The sequence below is a fragment of the Mizuhopecten yessoensis genome, unplaced genomic scaffold (assembly GCF_002113885.1).
Source record: "Mizuhopecten yessoensis strain PY_sf001 unplaced genomic scaffold, ASM211388v2 scaffold716337, whole genome shotgun sequence".
Taxonomy (NCBI): domain Eukaryota; kingdom Metazoa; phylum Mollusca; class Bivalvia; order Pectinida; family Pectinidae; genus Mizuhopecten; species Mizuhopecten yessoensis.
The window spans coordinates 569141-584651 of NW_018480066.1; the positions used below are offsets into that span (position 1 = coordinate 569141).

General features: G+C 39.1%; 1 protein-coding gene across 1 annotated transcript in view; it reads left to right on the forward strand.

Moving 5' to 3' along the window:
* LOC110443305 (heparan sulfate glucosamine 3-O-sulfotransferase 6-like) overlaps positions 1-12778 on the forward strand; it is a 32971-nt gene extending 20193 nt beyond the window's left edge. Inside the window, exon 2 of the mRNA XM_021487453.1 lies at positions 12146-12778. Within this exon, the coding sequence (XP_021343128.1) occupies positions 12146-12773 (628 nt within the window). The 3' untranslated portion in view covers positions 12774-12778. The remainder of the gene's footprint in view (positions 1-12145) is intronic.
* The last annotated feature ends 2733 nt before the right edge of the window (positions 12779-15511 follow it).

Below are 15511 nucleotides of genomic sequence, written 5' to 3' on the forward strand. Positions count from 1 at the left end.
GGGGGGGGGTCAAGAAGGTTGCATAAATATAACGGTACAATGTGTCAAATTCTCTATGCCATTAAAGACATCAGAACAGAGTGAGAAAGTTTTCACATCAGACTCTGTTTAATCCCAGATTTCCCGATGGGGTGTCTGGAATTAAAGGAAGCTTTTCCATCTTCAAGAACAATATTTTGGCATCCATCTGTGAGTTTTAACCGTTTTTCGTGCCGTTAAACCTGCTCGCGGGTTTAACTGTCACGTGTCTGTCAGTCAATCTCGTTAACCCCCTCCTCTCTCGATTCCCATCTCCCCTTCTCTCAACCTTCGTTTCACTTAATGTTTTAAAATAAGCATTCCTTACCACAACTTTGGTCTCTAACCACATTCTTTATATCCTGGATGGGAAAAGAATTTCTCTACGGCGACTGTTTGTATCGTGTTAAGTTAGCTTAACTTTATAACAGACATCAATGTGTATCATGTTAAAACGGGTCTACTAACTGTTAAACCGAGTAGAAATAACTAACACTGACAACTTTGAATGATTAAGATTATTAATGTGTAATGTTAAGATGGGTTAAACTTAACTTATACCGTAGATATTGTTAATGTTTAACAAACACTATAGACTACCAGCAAATCATCTGTGATATGCTGTGTTATCTGATTCAAAGCATGCAAACAATGTTAATAGGCTGACCAGGCAATGTTAATAGACTGACCAGAAATGTACAGAGGTCTGAAGAGTTCCCCAGGTGTTTCAGGGCTGATTGTTAGGCTGGCGAACCTTACAAATAGCACAAGTTCCACGGGAGCCAAAATACCAAAGTAGCACACGAGGTCCCCACATTTGTAGCGTTCTGACATTGCCAAACAGAATGTGAAGTGAAGCTCATCTTAACTGTAATCTGTTTGATGTTAGTGGTCAGGGTTATGAATATGTCTGTTGTTCTGCATACTCAACACTTCACAGGTGCATCTCCGCTTAAGTAAAGGAAAGATAGTTATGTCTTGATCTACCGAGATAAAGGCAGCTCACACTCGCCACAGATTGAGTCACGGATCCCGTCATCAAACACCATTCCTTTGTGTGCTCTGATGCAGTGTGTCCGTGTCACAGTTCAATGATGTCGTCATTTTTGTTACACATTTGCACATTTTATAAGCCATTGATGTTTGCAAATCTCAAGTAGAGATTTCTCCATTTCCGGTGACGTCACATAAAACATGAATTAATGACGTCTTGTTTTACCATCAGGTTACTTTAAATTATAGCTTGATGTTTATTCAGAGGCGGGTGATGATTAATCATTACTGAGTCTGGGGCTGAGAAGGTTAATTAGAAAGACATATCATTCTTAATTTCGTACAAACACTAGTCACCCTCAAGTTATAGTCCAAGGACATTTATTATTGTGTCCCTGTTGTACATGTACACATTCACGCTGAAATGATTTAATGTTTGTTATGGACAGAATTTGTTCTCCTGACATTACGTCACACTTCTGCAAATGTTGTTCCCACACTTCAATCCTTATTCATTTACATAATTTATATTTCTTGATTTGTGATACTCTTGGCATGGTTACATATGCCGTGTTCCCGTTAAGGTCATACACGTGCACACTGTAACCCCTTTGAGCTATTGATTTGGCATCCAATCTTGACAGTTACGTCACAGATGGCTAGCCTTTGGACAGTTCGATGACATTGTCATTGTTTACATCGTCTTTAGGGACTTTCGCTTTACAACTTGTTCCTTGTTGGTTGGATAAAAGACAAATTAAACGTTGTCATGGTATACCTAGCTAGGAATAAATTCGTCGGAAATAAGTCATGCTTTGCAATATTCTTATCCGGGATAAAAACAACAATTTTTTGAGAGAAAGGCTTGGAGAGTTGGCGATAATATGTGAATTAAAGTTTGCATTGCTGATGATACTGTGTGTAGAAAGATTTGGATTGTTGGTGATCTTGAAGGAGAAAGGTTTTGATTGTTGGTGGTCTTGAGAGGATAAATGCTTGGATGGTTGGTGGTCATGAGAGGATAAAGGCTTGGATTGTTGGTGGTCATGAGAGGATAAAGGCTAGGATTTTTGGTGATCATGAGAGGATAAAGGCTTGGATGGTTGGTGGTCATGAGAGGATAAAGGCTTGGATGGTTGGTGGTCATGAGAGGATAAAGGCTTGGATTGTTGGTGGTCATGAGAGGATAAAGGCTAGGATTTTTGGTGATCATGAGAGGATAAAGGCTTGGATGGTTGGTGGTCATGAGAGGATAAAGGCTTGGCTTGGTGATCATGAGAGGATAAAGGCTTGGATGGTTGGTGGTCATGAAAGGATAAAGGCTTGGATTGTTGGTGGTCATGAGAGGATACAGGCTAGGATTGTTGGTGATAATATGTGAATTACAGCTTGCATTGCTGATAATACTGTGTGTATAAAGGTTTGGATTGTTGGTGGCCATGAGAGTATACAGGCTTGGATGGTTGGTGGTCATGAGAGGATAAAAGCTTGGCTTGGTGATCATGAGAGGATAAAGGCTTGGATGGTTGGTGGTCATGAAAGGATAAAGGCTTGGATTGTTGGTGGTCATGAGAGGATACAGGCTAGGATTGTTGGTGATAATATGTGAATTACAGCTTGCATTGCTGATAATACTGTGTGTATAAAGGTTTGGATTGTTGGTGGCCATGAGAGTATACAGGCTTGGATGGTTGGTGGTCATGAGAGGATAAAAGCTTGGCTTGGTGATCATGAGAGGATAAAGGCTTGGATGGTTGGTGGTCATGAAAGGATAAAGGCTTGGATTGTTGGTGGTCATGAGAGGATACAGGCTAGGATTGTTGGTGATAATATGTGAATTACAGCTTGCATTGCTGATAATACTGTGTGTATAAAGGTTTGGATTGTTGGTGGCCATGAGAGTATACAGGCTTGGATGGTTGGTGGTCATGAGAGGATAAAAGCTTGGCTTGGTGATCATGAGAGGATAAAGGCTTGGATGGTTGGTGGTCATGAAAGGATAAAGGCTTGGATTGTTGGTGGTCATGAGAGGATACAGGCTAGGATTGTTGGTGATAATATGTGAATTACAGCTTGCATTGCTGATAATACTGTGTGTATAAAGGTTTGGATTGTTGGTGGCCATGAGAGTATACAGGCTTGGATGGTTGGTGGTCATGAGAGGATAAAAGCTTGGCTTGGTGATCATGAGAGGATAAAGGCTTGGATGGTTGGTGGTCATGAAAGGATAAAGGCTTGGATTGTTGGTGGTCATGAGAGGATACAGGCTAGGATTGTTGGTGATAATATGTGAATTACAGCTTGCATTGCTGATAATACTGTGTGTATAAAGGTTTGGATTGTTGGTGGCCATGAGAGTATACAGGCTTGGATGGTTGGTGGTCATGAGAGGATAAAAGCTTGGCTTGGTGATCATGAGAGGATAAAGGCTTGGATGGTTGGTGGTCATGAAAGGATAAAGGCTTGGATTGTTGGTGGTCATGAGAGGATACAGGCTAGGATTGTTGGTGATAATATGTGAATTACAGCTTGCATTGCTGATAATACTGTGTGTATAAAGGTTTGGATTGTTGGTGGCCATGAGAGGATACAGGCTTGGATGGTTGGTGATCATGAGAGGATAAAGGCTTGGCTTGTTGGTGGTCATGAGAGGATAAAGGCTTGGCTTGTTGGTGGTCATGAGAGGATAAAGGCTTGGCTTGTTGGTGATCATGAGAGGATAAAGGTTTGGATGGTTGGTGGCCATGAGCGGATAAAGGCTTGTATGGTTGGTGGTCATGAGAGGATAAAGGCTTGGATTGTTGGTGGCCATGAGAGGATAAAGGCTTGGATGGTTGGTGGTCATGAGAGGAAAAAGGCTTGGATTGTTGGTGGTCATGAGAGTATAAAGGCTTGGATGGTTGGTGGTCATGAGAAGATAAAGGCTTGGATTGTTGGTGGTCATAAGAGGATAAAGGCTAGGATTGTTGGTGATCATGAGAGGATAAAGGCTTGGCTTGTTGGTGATCATGAGAGGATAAAGGTTTGGATGGTTGGTGGCCATGAGCGGATAGAGGCTTGTATGGTTGGTGGTCATGAGAGGATAAAGGGTTGGATTGTTGGTGGTCATGAGAGGATGGTGGTCATGAGATGATACAGGCTAGGATTGTTGGTGATAATTTGTGAATTACAGCTTGCATTGCTGATAATACTATGTGTAAAAAGGTTTGGATTGTTGGTGGTCATGAGAGGATACAGGCTTGGATGGGTGGTGGTCATGAGAGGATACAGGCTTGGATGGGTGGTGGTCATGAGAGGATAAAGGCTTGGCTTGTTGGGGGTCATGAGAGGATAAAGGCTTGGCTTGTTGGGGGTCATGAGAGGATAAAGGCTTGGCTTGTTGGTGGGCATGAGAGGATAAAGGCTTGGCTTGTTGGTGGTCATGAGAGGATAAAGGCTAGGATTGTTGGTGGTCATGAGATGATAAAGGCTTGGATGGTTGGTGGTCATGCCAGGATAAAGGCTAGGATTGTTGGTGGTCATGAGAGGATAAAGGCTAGGATGGTTGGTGGTCATGAGAGGATAAAGGCTTGGATGGTTGGTGGTAATGAGAGGATAAAGGCTTGGATTGTTGGTGGTCATGAGAGGATAAAGGCTAGGATTGTTGGGGGTCATGAGAGGATAAAGGCTTGGATGGTTGGTGGTAATGAGAGGATAAAGGCTTGGATTGTTGGTGGTCATGAGAGGATAAAGGCTAGGATTGTTGGTGATCATGAGAGGATAAAGGCTTGGATGGTTGGGGGTCATGAGAGGATAAAGGCTTGGGTGGGTGGTGGTCATGAGAGGATACAGGCTAGGATTGTTGGTGATAATAAGTGAATTACAGCTTGCATTGCTGATAATACTGTGTGTAGAATGGTTTGTATTGTTGGTGGTCATGAGAGGATAAAGGCTTGGATTGTTGGTGGTCATGAGAGGGACAGGATGGAGCTGTGAGTGTGGAGTAAAGCTTGGATTGTTGTTGTTAACGTGTGGAGTAAAGCTCGGATTGTTGTTGTTAACGTGTGGAGTAAAGCTTGGATTGTTGTTGTGTACGTGTGGAGTAAAGCTTAGATTGTTGTTGTTTACGTGTGGAGTAAAGCTTGGATTGTTGTTGTTAACGTGTGGAGAACGCCTTGAATTGGTTGTAATAGTGAGAGGAAAGTTTTACAAGGTCTGGTGTAAAAGATCAGAGTGATAAAGACTGATCAGTAACGGGCCGTTTGGTCATTCTTAGTTTAAATCGACCAACGATCAAAATTTTATCGTGTTCAAGTACTGGTTACATGATTCTTAAAAATCGATATGATGACATTTGAGTAGATTACTTGATGCCTTCGACTCTCCAATGTACATGCCAATTTCTTCAAGAATTGTTGATGCAGCGGAAGTAGGGGAAATTGAAATCGCCTATATATCACGTTTTCAGTGACACCAAAAGCAGGGAGATTGACAGCTAGAACCCATAATTGGCCAGTTGGAATTATCGCTGTAATCATATAACACGATTGCATTTTTTGCTTTCCTGTCATGTAGAAACAAATGACATATATAAATCTGGGCGTTGTGAAAAACATAATTATCTAAACAAGATAGGCCATCTCTTACAAACCACATTAACACTACTGTTAGTTACAATTCTCCACAAACCTCGGTTCTTTACTTCCCAACACCATAGAAGTGTTCCAGCGCTCACACAGTTCCAATTTAAACTGCATGTAAATTCAATTTTTAAGCACTTAAGAAATCAGTAGAAGAAAACTAGATAGTTAAGTACACAAATGAATAAATGGACCCAATCTGCATACCGAGATCTACTATTTGCATACAAGACATTTGCGAGGGAGAAACGTGAACTGCTGAGTGTTGCATGAGATAGCACGTAGACAAATGTATAATTAAGGTAATTATGTTACTGGTGAACAGAGACGTACAGATGTTCAGGCGCCTACTTTTCGTTGTGTCAGCAGTACACTGTGATATGTTTCATTCTATAGATACATGGTAGTTTATTTTTCAATATTATGTTAATTAATGGTTACTACTGACGCCTCACCGTCGACGATGTGATGAAGAGATTGGTGTGGTTTTATATACCAGTACATGTGTCGTAAAGGAGGATCTCCACACATTAAAACTTCGTTTCCTGTACATGCAAATCGCTATTTTTAGATTTTATGAACACATAATAAACATTTGAATATGGTGGCTGATATGTGCCATTTTGTTATTAGTTGTGTCGTTATTTTGCTTCAAAAATACGATAACATCTGCGGGCGAAAAGACTATATATATATCGTTACTTACTTGCTGCGAAATAACGAAATTGCACATGTCAGCCACCATATTTGAATTATTCTGCTCTATATTTCTTTGATTCCCTAGAACTGTTTGTTGAATAAATAACACCCATCCTTATGGTCACTGGGTATGGTTTTCTAATCCCATTTTTGAGATAAGCTACAACCTTAACGGTTTATGAACTTTAATGCTCACAGAATAATAACGATGGTACACGGTAACTTCTATTAGGGTCATATCTTATGTGTACTTTATGCGGCCTGATTTTGAACCGGTTTGTGTCCATATATGTTATTGTTCCTCGTATTAAAGCACTAGTACATGACTGACGTTGTAAGTTACAATGAATGTATACAAAATACCAAGTGTAAACCGGAGTCATGACCTAGTATGAATAAACCGCAGTGTGCTTGTGATATCGACAGGGAGTTCGTGAGGAAGTGTTCTATAAAACGTGGTCACCATATGTTTGGTGTACTTTGATAAGGGCTGGGAGGGATAAATTTGAAAGAGGGATACAATGCTAGAGGAGGCTGCTAGGGATGCAGCGCGAGAGGAGCGCGAGACATTCGTCTGGGAGCTAATGTGTGGTTATCTATACACTCAGCATGTGAATGATTGGTATCATATTAGTAATGTAAATAAATAACTAACAACCACTCTTCCTATTCATGTTAATGTCGGCTGATTTAGAACGGCAGGCAGTCTGATAAACACAGACAGCAGTCACAGCGCTCGTTACTATTAACTTGTTACGTCAGAGCGCGTGTGATTTGTCTGACTAAGTGGGACATCTACACAAGTCATCGAAACATAACCGGAAATATAATATTTAACAAGTACGTTCCGGATTAAAGACATATTATCACATAGATTCATGAACATTATAAAATACATTGCATGGCTGGCAAGTCTAAGATATTACATTGAATAATTATTGACTGATGACGCGAAATAGTGGTTATGAATATGTCAATGCGATAGTTCTCATTGGAATGGAAAATAGTCAATTTACTAAATGATTTGCACTTTCTTGGGTTTTAATCAATAAAAATACCGATTACAAAACCAACAGATATAAACTAACCAATGGGAAAGCTTAAAATGTGTGCGTTTGGCATTGTCTTTGATTGTGACGCCATAGAGGTAATAAACAACATATTGAATGGTTTCTCATCGAATATCATTTGTATTTTACTCGTGTAATGGAAACGCTATTAAATGGAAAACATGATACTATATCTATGTATTTACCTCTCCATTATATAGCATGTAGAAAATAATACTTTCAAAACAATATGAAAGCGTAATACCAAGAACTCCAATTCAGCGTAATTTTTTTCAGTCGGCTTTCCCCGTCAAAGCCAGTAATTAGAGACCAGACATGTACTGACGTCAAATTCCAACGGTATTTCAAGAATGATTTCCTGAATAACGCGTGACGCCTGTTGAAAATAATAACCATAGAAACATGATATTGTCCTCACAAAAACAGCCGTCTGTCATTTGGTATTTAAGTTTATCTTGAACCAAACGAAAGCACACAGAAAGATAAAAATGACTTTTTCTTTGTTGCTCAAGGTTGAAGTGCATCTCTTTAACATTTATGGTGATATGTAATATGTAAAACGGTTTATTCAGACATGAAGGGGGAGGAGGGGACATAATGCTCTAATTCAAGCATGTGATCACACCCGAGACTTTCCTTGTGATTAGGGTAACGGTCATCCTCGTAGCACTATATCACTTTCTTGGCACGTGACATAACTCAATATCAATTTGTCTGAATGCGGAGGAAGCACCAACTTCAACGTCTGATAGCAAGGTCTCATTTACCACTGTCCATTGTAATAAAAACCAGACAGACCAATGGTTTGTCCAATAATTAAATTAAATAAATTCGAAAATATATCTTTTATCCGAAGATAAGAAAGTCATCTCGACAGCGAGGCCGTCTATTATATTATGTGGGGTCGGGGTCTACTGTAGTTACCTTGGGGACGGATGACGTTAGAATGAAATGCAATAACACTATTGGGACAATAGGAGAAATTATATAACATCACTTATATTACCCATGATATTGTCGCATCAGCTTTATTTGATCGGTAATGGTATTAGATATACACACGAATGGCTGATGGCCCCAAATGGCTACAGCATCCTTTATAATGGCAGCAGCTCTCAGGAGACTAAGTTTTATCGCAGTTCTGCGACACTTGGCGGAAGCAGGAACAGGGATGTATCAAGACATACCGCGATAAAACACAATAACCACTATACTCCAAAGTGGCTGGCCGAGCGTTAATGTTGTCCGCCCTGTCACATGTACTTACTCAATAAAGACAATTTCGTCGGTATGGGATACTGGGAAAGGTACTTTGTATATGTTACTATAGCCTCGACGGTAAGGTAGTGTCACAAACCAATCCACAGAGTTTTACTAACATAACTTATTACTGGCATCCACACAAACTGTCAAATAACCACAAAATAAGTGGTTAATAAAGGAGGGTATTTCAGATTTAGTCTCAACCTTCAGTTAAGCATTGAAAAGTAGCCACTAGTCACGAGTGCGTACCATTCAACATGAGAAAGTCCTAACACGAGACTAACACAAGAAAGACCTAGCATGAGAAAGTCCTAACACGAGACTAACACAAGAAAGTCCTAACACGAGACTAACACAAAAAAGTCATAACACGAGAAAGTCCTAACGCGAGAAAGACTAACACGAGAAAGTCCTAACACAAGAAAGTCCTAACGCGAGAAAGTCCAAACACGAAAAAGTCCTAACACAAGAAAGTCCTAAGTAGCCAACACAGTTATACTTTTCTGTGCATTTTCCTATAAAAATAGGGACGAAATGAGAACCACGTTGGTGGTTATACCAGGGCTATTGACAATATGAAGAAAACTCACTTGCCAAATTATTGAAATGATATTAAAAGTTGCATTTACGATGTTTGTCAAAGAATATAAACAATTTTCATAACTTACTGCATCTCATGTATTCTTCTTAAATTGGTATTAAAGACAGTTACCTCACTTCGCTAGCTTCACAGCTTCACCTAAATACATGCACCTGCATTATGACACTCATCCTCGATTTCCACGGGTTACGATCACCTACGCTCATAACCCCTGGATATCGGGGATGTATGACACTAAGAGTCACCTTATAACGATATTCTAGGACAAAGTCACTTCTTTGATTCAGATCGTTATTTTTGCCCCTTTTCTCAGTAGCACCATACATGTCATCGTTATTTCCTTTTCCAGAGCATTGTCACAGTTTCACGAGCGTTTCTGAACTGACGTTTTTCAATTGGAAAACATTGCTGAAAATAATAAAAAAAAATCTGAACCGGTGGTTTTTTTCAGAACTATTTTCCACGTTGCAAAAATAAAAGTCAAAGAAATTTCCTTAAGTTAAGGAGCGTACTTCCTGTTGATCAATACGCTACATAGCCAGGGTTTTCTATCGGAGCGATGTCAATTTACGCTAAAATGTGATCATCATGATATGATCTGATATGAATTGTGTTTATTGTTTTTTCCCCGTTTCAGATCGCTTGTAACCTACATTCTTTTGTAGGTTTCGTATGATGGGGGCCGCATATGGTGCTGAAATAGCTTGTTATTTCTTACTGCCTGGTGAATCTAATAATACAGCTAGTTTTCAGGCCATCCAATACAAGTTCGTGAATTTCACTATGTGTATTTTAATTTTGATGTATATGTCTTTTTGTGTTTACGTTGTAGTATCGTCACTTTTGTCCTTGACGTAGTACATTTTGTCCATGTGTGTTGACGCTGTTGTATATGTTGTCCTTGAGTGTTGACGCTGTGGTATAATTTGTCCTCGTGTGGTGATGCTGTGGTATATTTTGTCCTCGTGTGTGGACGCTGTCGTTTATTTTGTCTGTGTGTGTTTATGCTATGCTATATTCTGCCCTCGTGTGTTAGTCTATGGTATATTTTCTCATTGTGGGCTGACGCTGTTGTATAATTTGTACATGTGTGTTGACGCTATTGTATAGGTTGTCATTGAGTGTTGACGCTATGGTATAATTTGTCCACGTGTGTTGACGCTGTCGGATAATTTGTACATGTGTGTTGACGCTATTGTATAGGTTGTCAGTGAGTGTTGACGCTGGCGTATAATTTTTCCTCGTGTGTCGACGCTGTGGTATAATTTGTCCTCGTGTGTTGACGCTGTCGTATAATTTGTACATGTGTGTTGACGCTGTTGTATAGGTTGTCATTGAGTGTTGACGCTGTCGTATAATTGTCCTCGTGTGTTGACGCTGTTGTACATTTTGTCCTCGTGTGTTGACGCTGTTGTTTATTTTGTCTGTGTGTGTTTATGCTGTGATATATTCTGCCCTCGTGTGTTAGGTTATGGTATATTTTCTCATTGTGTGTTGACGCTGTTGTATATTTTGCTCTCGTGTGTTAGGCTATGGTATATTTTCTCATTGTGTGCTGACGCTGTTGTATATTTTGTCTGTGTGTGTTTATGCTGTGCTATATTCTGCCCTCGTGTGTTAGTCTATGGTATATTTTCTCATTGTGTGTTGACGCTGTTGTATATTTTGTCTGTGTGTGTTTATGCTATGCTATATTCTGCCCTCGTGTGTTAGGTTATGGTGTATTTTCTCATTGTGTGTTTACGCTGTTGTATATTCTGCTCTCGTGTGTTAGTCTATGGTATATTTTCTCATTGTGTGTTGACGCTGTTGTATATTTTGTCTGTGTGTTTATGCTGTCCTATATTCTGCCCTCGTGTGTTAGGTTATGGTGTATTTTCTCATTGTGTGTTGACGTTGTTGTATATTTTGTCCTTGTTTGTTGACGACGTGGTACATTTTGTCCTAATATATTGACACTCTGGGAGTAATTTGTTTCTACTTTACATGTTATAACCATTGAAAGCCTTCATTCATGTATCTGAAACTGCATGTTCTAATGTTAAAATTAACGTTAATGTGTTTTATCACATTTCTTGTAACTAACCGATATCTTGTGACGGGATAGACCATCAGGGAATAGTCCACAGTTACAAGTCTCATGTACCTACAAAATGTTAATTTAAATGGAAATACTTTATCACTTACAAGGAATTGAACTTGAGCATACAGTCTTGTTTTGAGCATGAAAATGGTTTATGGATACGGGTCCAGCTTATTTGATAACGGAATTTAAAGACACAACCCTGAATATTGACAATAACGACAGGCAAGGGAAATTAAGACCGATGTAGATTGTCAAATGCGTGCAGTCATCCTTATTGTAGCTTTTCTGTGTGTAGTATTTCAGGATATTTTACATAATAAACTTGAACTGTTATGACACTCTTTTTGAACAAGAAGACACCGTATATCTTACGTAGGGCAAAAGTAGAAGTCTTAAGGCATGGAATAAATACTTTGAGTATAAAATCGTGGGGAAAAGTGTAATAATACAGATGTTATTTAAACCAACCAAAACAATTTTCTAGCACCTGTGACGTGTTTACCATATGTTTAACAGACCTGACCACGAACACTCGGGATGTAGGGGTAACAGGTCTAGCTTAACCGGCACCGGGCCAAAGGGTACAGCAATAACAAGGCTGACATGTCAGAATGCAGTGGTAAATATCTCCATTTAGGCATCATAACTAAATGTTTTGGTCAATGTATGATACACTAGATAGCGTGACGTCACAACCACTCCTGGTCTTGGTAACTAATTGACGTTGTTGAGTAGTTTCACTTTATTGGACTCATCAATAATCTATAATTTGTCTTTTTCTCTTTGTATTTTTCAGGAAACAGATGCCAGCAACACTCAGCAGCCAGTTGACCATAGAGAAAACACCTAGTTATTACGTCATTAAAGGTGTCCCTGAAAAAGTGCACCGAATGGCCAAACATATAAAACTTATAGTTGTCGTTAGGGACCCAGTCTCTCGGGCGTTTTCAGACTATGTGCAGTTGGCGTCCAAACATTCCGACATCCGGACGTTCGAGGAGCTGGCCTTTCTCAATAATGCTACCGGACTGGTGGACACATCCTGGTCAGTTCTGTGCAATGGTGTTTACTCTAAAAGTCTTGTACGATGGTTACAATACTTTTCCTTGAATCAGATTCACTTTGTGAGCGGTGAAAGACTTGTGGCCGATCCGGCAGGGGAGATAGCAAAGGTACAAGATTTTCTCGGTCTCAAACGTATAATTACCTCAAAACATTTGTATTTTAACAAAACACGTGGATTTCCGTGCGTGAAGAAGCACGAGCGACACGGGAAACCCAGGTGTGTGGGAGTGAACGGGGCCAAACATTACCCCACAGTTACACCCCGGCTAGTCAAACGTCTCAGGGATTTCTACAGACCATTTAATAAACGATTTTACGAAATTACGGGTGAAGACTTCGGATGGGATGATCACAAATAAAGAATTCTGATATTGTTATTCGTGTTCTTATTCTCTAGACTTCGTATGATATCAAATGTCAATTAATCACCGTTGCTAAATTTCCTCATATTTCGTCATAACACAAGTAGTTGACATTTAGGTACAGGAGTCTTGTTCATGCTATAACCAAACTGCACGTGCTTCTAATGCAATCATGTAGGTCTTAAAATTAACCACAAATCAAATTCACGATTAAGTTAACTAAAATCCCCATGTACTGAATGCCAGGTAGAAACCTCGGCTAACACGGATTGTTTGCTGGATTACTTAATATTCGGATCAATCGATGATGATGCGATGTTCTTTCCGACTCCGTCCCCAGACATTTGAATCCAGATGTTCCTTCCGGAAATCTTATACCTACATATAGCCAATTATTACAGAGAATGGACAAAACACAAAATCCAATAAACCGTAGCAGCCTCCAACGAAACGTGAGATAATGCTGATGAATATAGAAAAATGTATAGCCCGTAAACATTTGATTAAAGCATTTGATATGTGATTTATTTGCGTCTAGACACTCTGACATTTAATCCATCAGATAAGAATATAGGACACGATTGTTATTCATGTAAATGATGTTGATAATATTTTTATCTTGGACAATTATTCTCAATGCAAAATGTCAGAGAGTGAGGAACATGTGTGATTGTAATGCCCCCGTGTCGGTACAGCGTTACCACACGATAAAAGTACTATTACGCCGGGAAGTGTCGTGTACCGGAGACATAATAACCAATATTAAATCACGTGTGTTGACCCGTGCACTCTTTAGGGCTTGTTAACGCTGCTTATTCTTGTAATGTGGGTTTTTTGGACGATGTGGGATTATTATTCCCAGCCGTTGGAACAACTCTGACACAATTATTCACCAGACTCTCATTATTTTGGCGATAATAAAATTAATGTTCGTCTCTGCTTTCGATAGTTCCCGGACTGTCGCTGTATGGTTAACATCACAGTACGCATGCGATCGAATAACATTCATTTTATGTAAAATATGTCAACGAGTTCCATAGACGTAAGAACAAATAAAAGCAGATAAGACTAGTATATGAAAGTAAATCCTATGTTTACCCATGTACAATAAAACCGCTTGTCACGACATTTTATAACATTTACTTAAAGTATCTAGTTATACGCAATAATACTTTTGTCACCATATTATACTTCTTATCTAGTTACGTAAATGTAAAAACTTAAAAATCTGAAATTAAACACGACATATTTACCTACCTGCATAAAATAATACCGTTAAATACATTTTCACATATCAAACGTTTATGTTTAGTGCAATAACACATTATTCTTATGTACTTTGCATGTTATTATGTTATTACACACTAAAACAAGCAGATAATATTATGATTAAATTGATAAATTAATGTTCATATTTAATACTTTTCTCAGAAACTCTCAATCTGGAGTTCCTAACAAAATAGCTTAAGGAAGATGTAGTGATGCCCTTGTTATAAATATGGAATTCGTTGTACGACCTAATTTGTGTTTAATGTATACATTAGTTTTACCAATCATGGGCTAGCCGTTGCATCCACATTGACTGGTCACCTTTACCACAACACGTGTTTGCTCTATAATCCTTAGCACATCTGTTCTGTTCTTGAAATTTCCTGTACCCTATTATTTGGAACCTAAAATTTCGAGAGGTATTTCGAATGTTAGATGGTTTTAACTGTTTTATCCATGGTATCTAACTTGTCACCTTTCATCCGAATACCCTACGCTTGTAACTGGGAACTAGCAGAGTGTGTTATACATACGAAGAGGGAGTGATTACTCGGTCTCTGAAACACCCACCTATATACTCCCATTGTTTCTAAACAGACAATTCTTTATGGTTTGTGGAACTTTCTACCAATAGAAAGTGTTATCGGCGAGACTTCTCCAAACGAAATGCATGACAAGTGTGCCTACACATCATCATATTTGTGATATACTAGAAAGAACTTCTCAATGTTATAATTGACTCCCATGCCACGTTCGACATTGGAGGAGATACTAAGTAAAGAAAATGGCCTGACCAAGGTACATGACGATAGCAAAGTATTACAGATCGGATAACTAAAGCATAGATCTATAAATGGCTACGGTTCCACTGTCCACTGCCCAACTTTAGTCCGTATCAAAGTTATCCTCTATACACAAACAATGTACATCGTGCCGCAACATTACAAGACCGACTGGTCCTTTTTATCAAGCTACAATTTAGCAAACAGACCATTTGATCTTGAAATGTTGCGACACGTTTGATAATCATATTGTTTGTGTATAAAGTAAAACTTTGATCAATACTTATTTTCTAACTGATGAACCCCATTAAGACAAGTATAGTCCTTTCCGAGGAATTTGGTTTCTCAGTCTTCGAATCTCAACGAACTTTCGAACCGAATTTGACAATTCTTTCCTCATTGTATATGACTCGCCAAGTAATTCCAGTAAAACTGAATAAAAGCAAACGTATTCTTCAATATACTACACAACTCGGAAACACAACAATCATTCCGAGACTATACCATTCCATTCAGAGACCCGCCCAACACTGTCCAACAATCTGTGTTGTAACTATAGCACACAACTCAATAACACGAATGCCGGATTTAAATACCAGAGCTTCAGCGACTGGAAGGACAGTTCTAATAACCCAGCAATGAAGAATAGTGACTTGAGAAAAACAAACACTTCATTTCATTTCA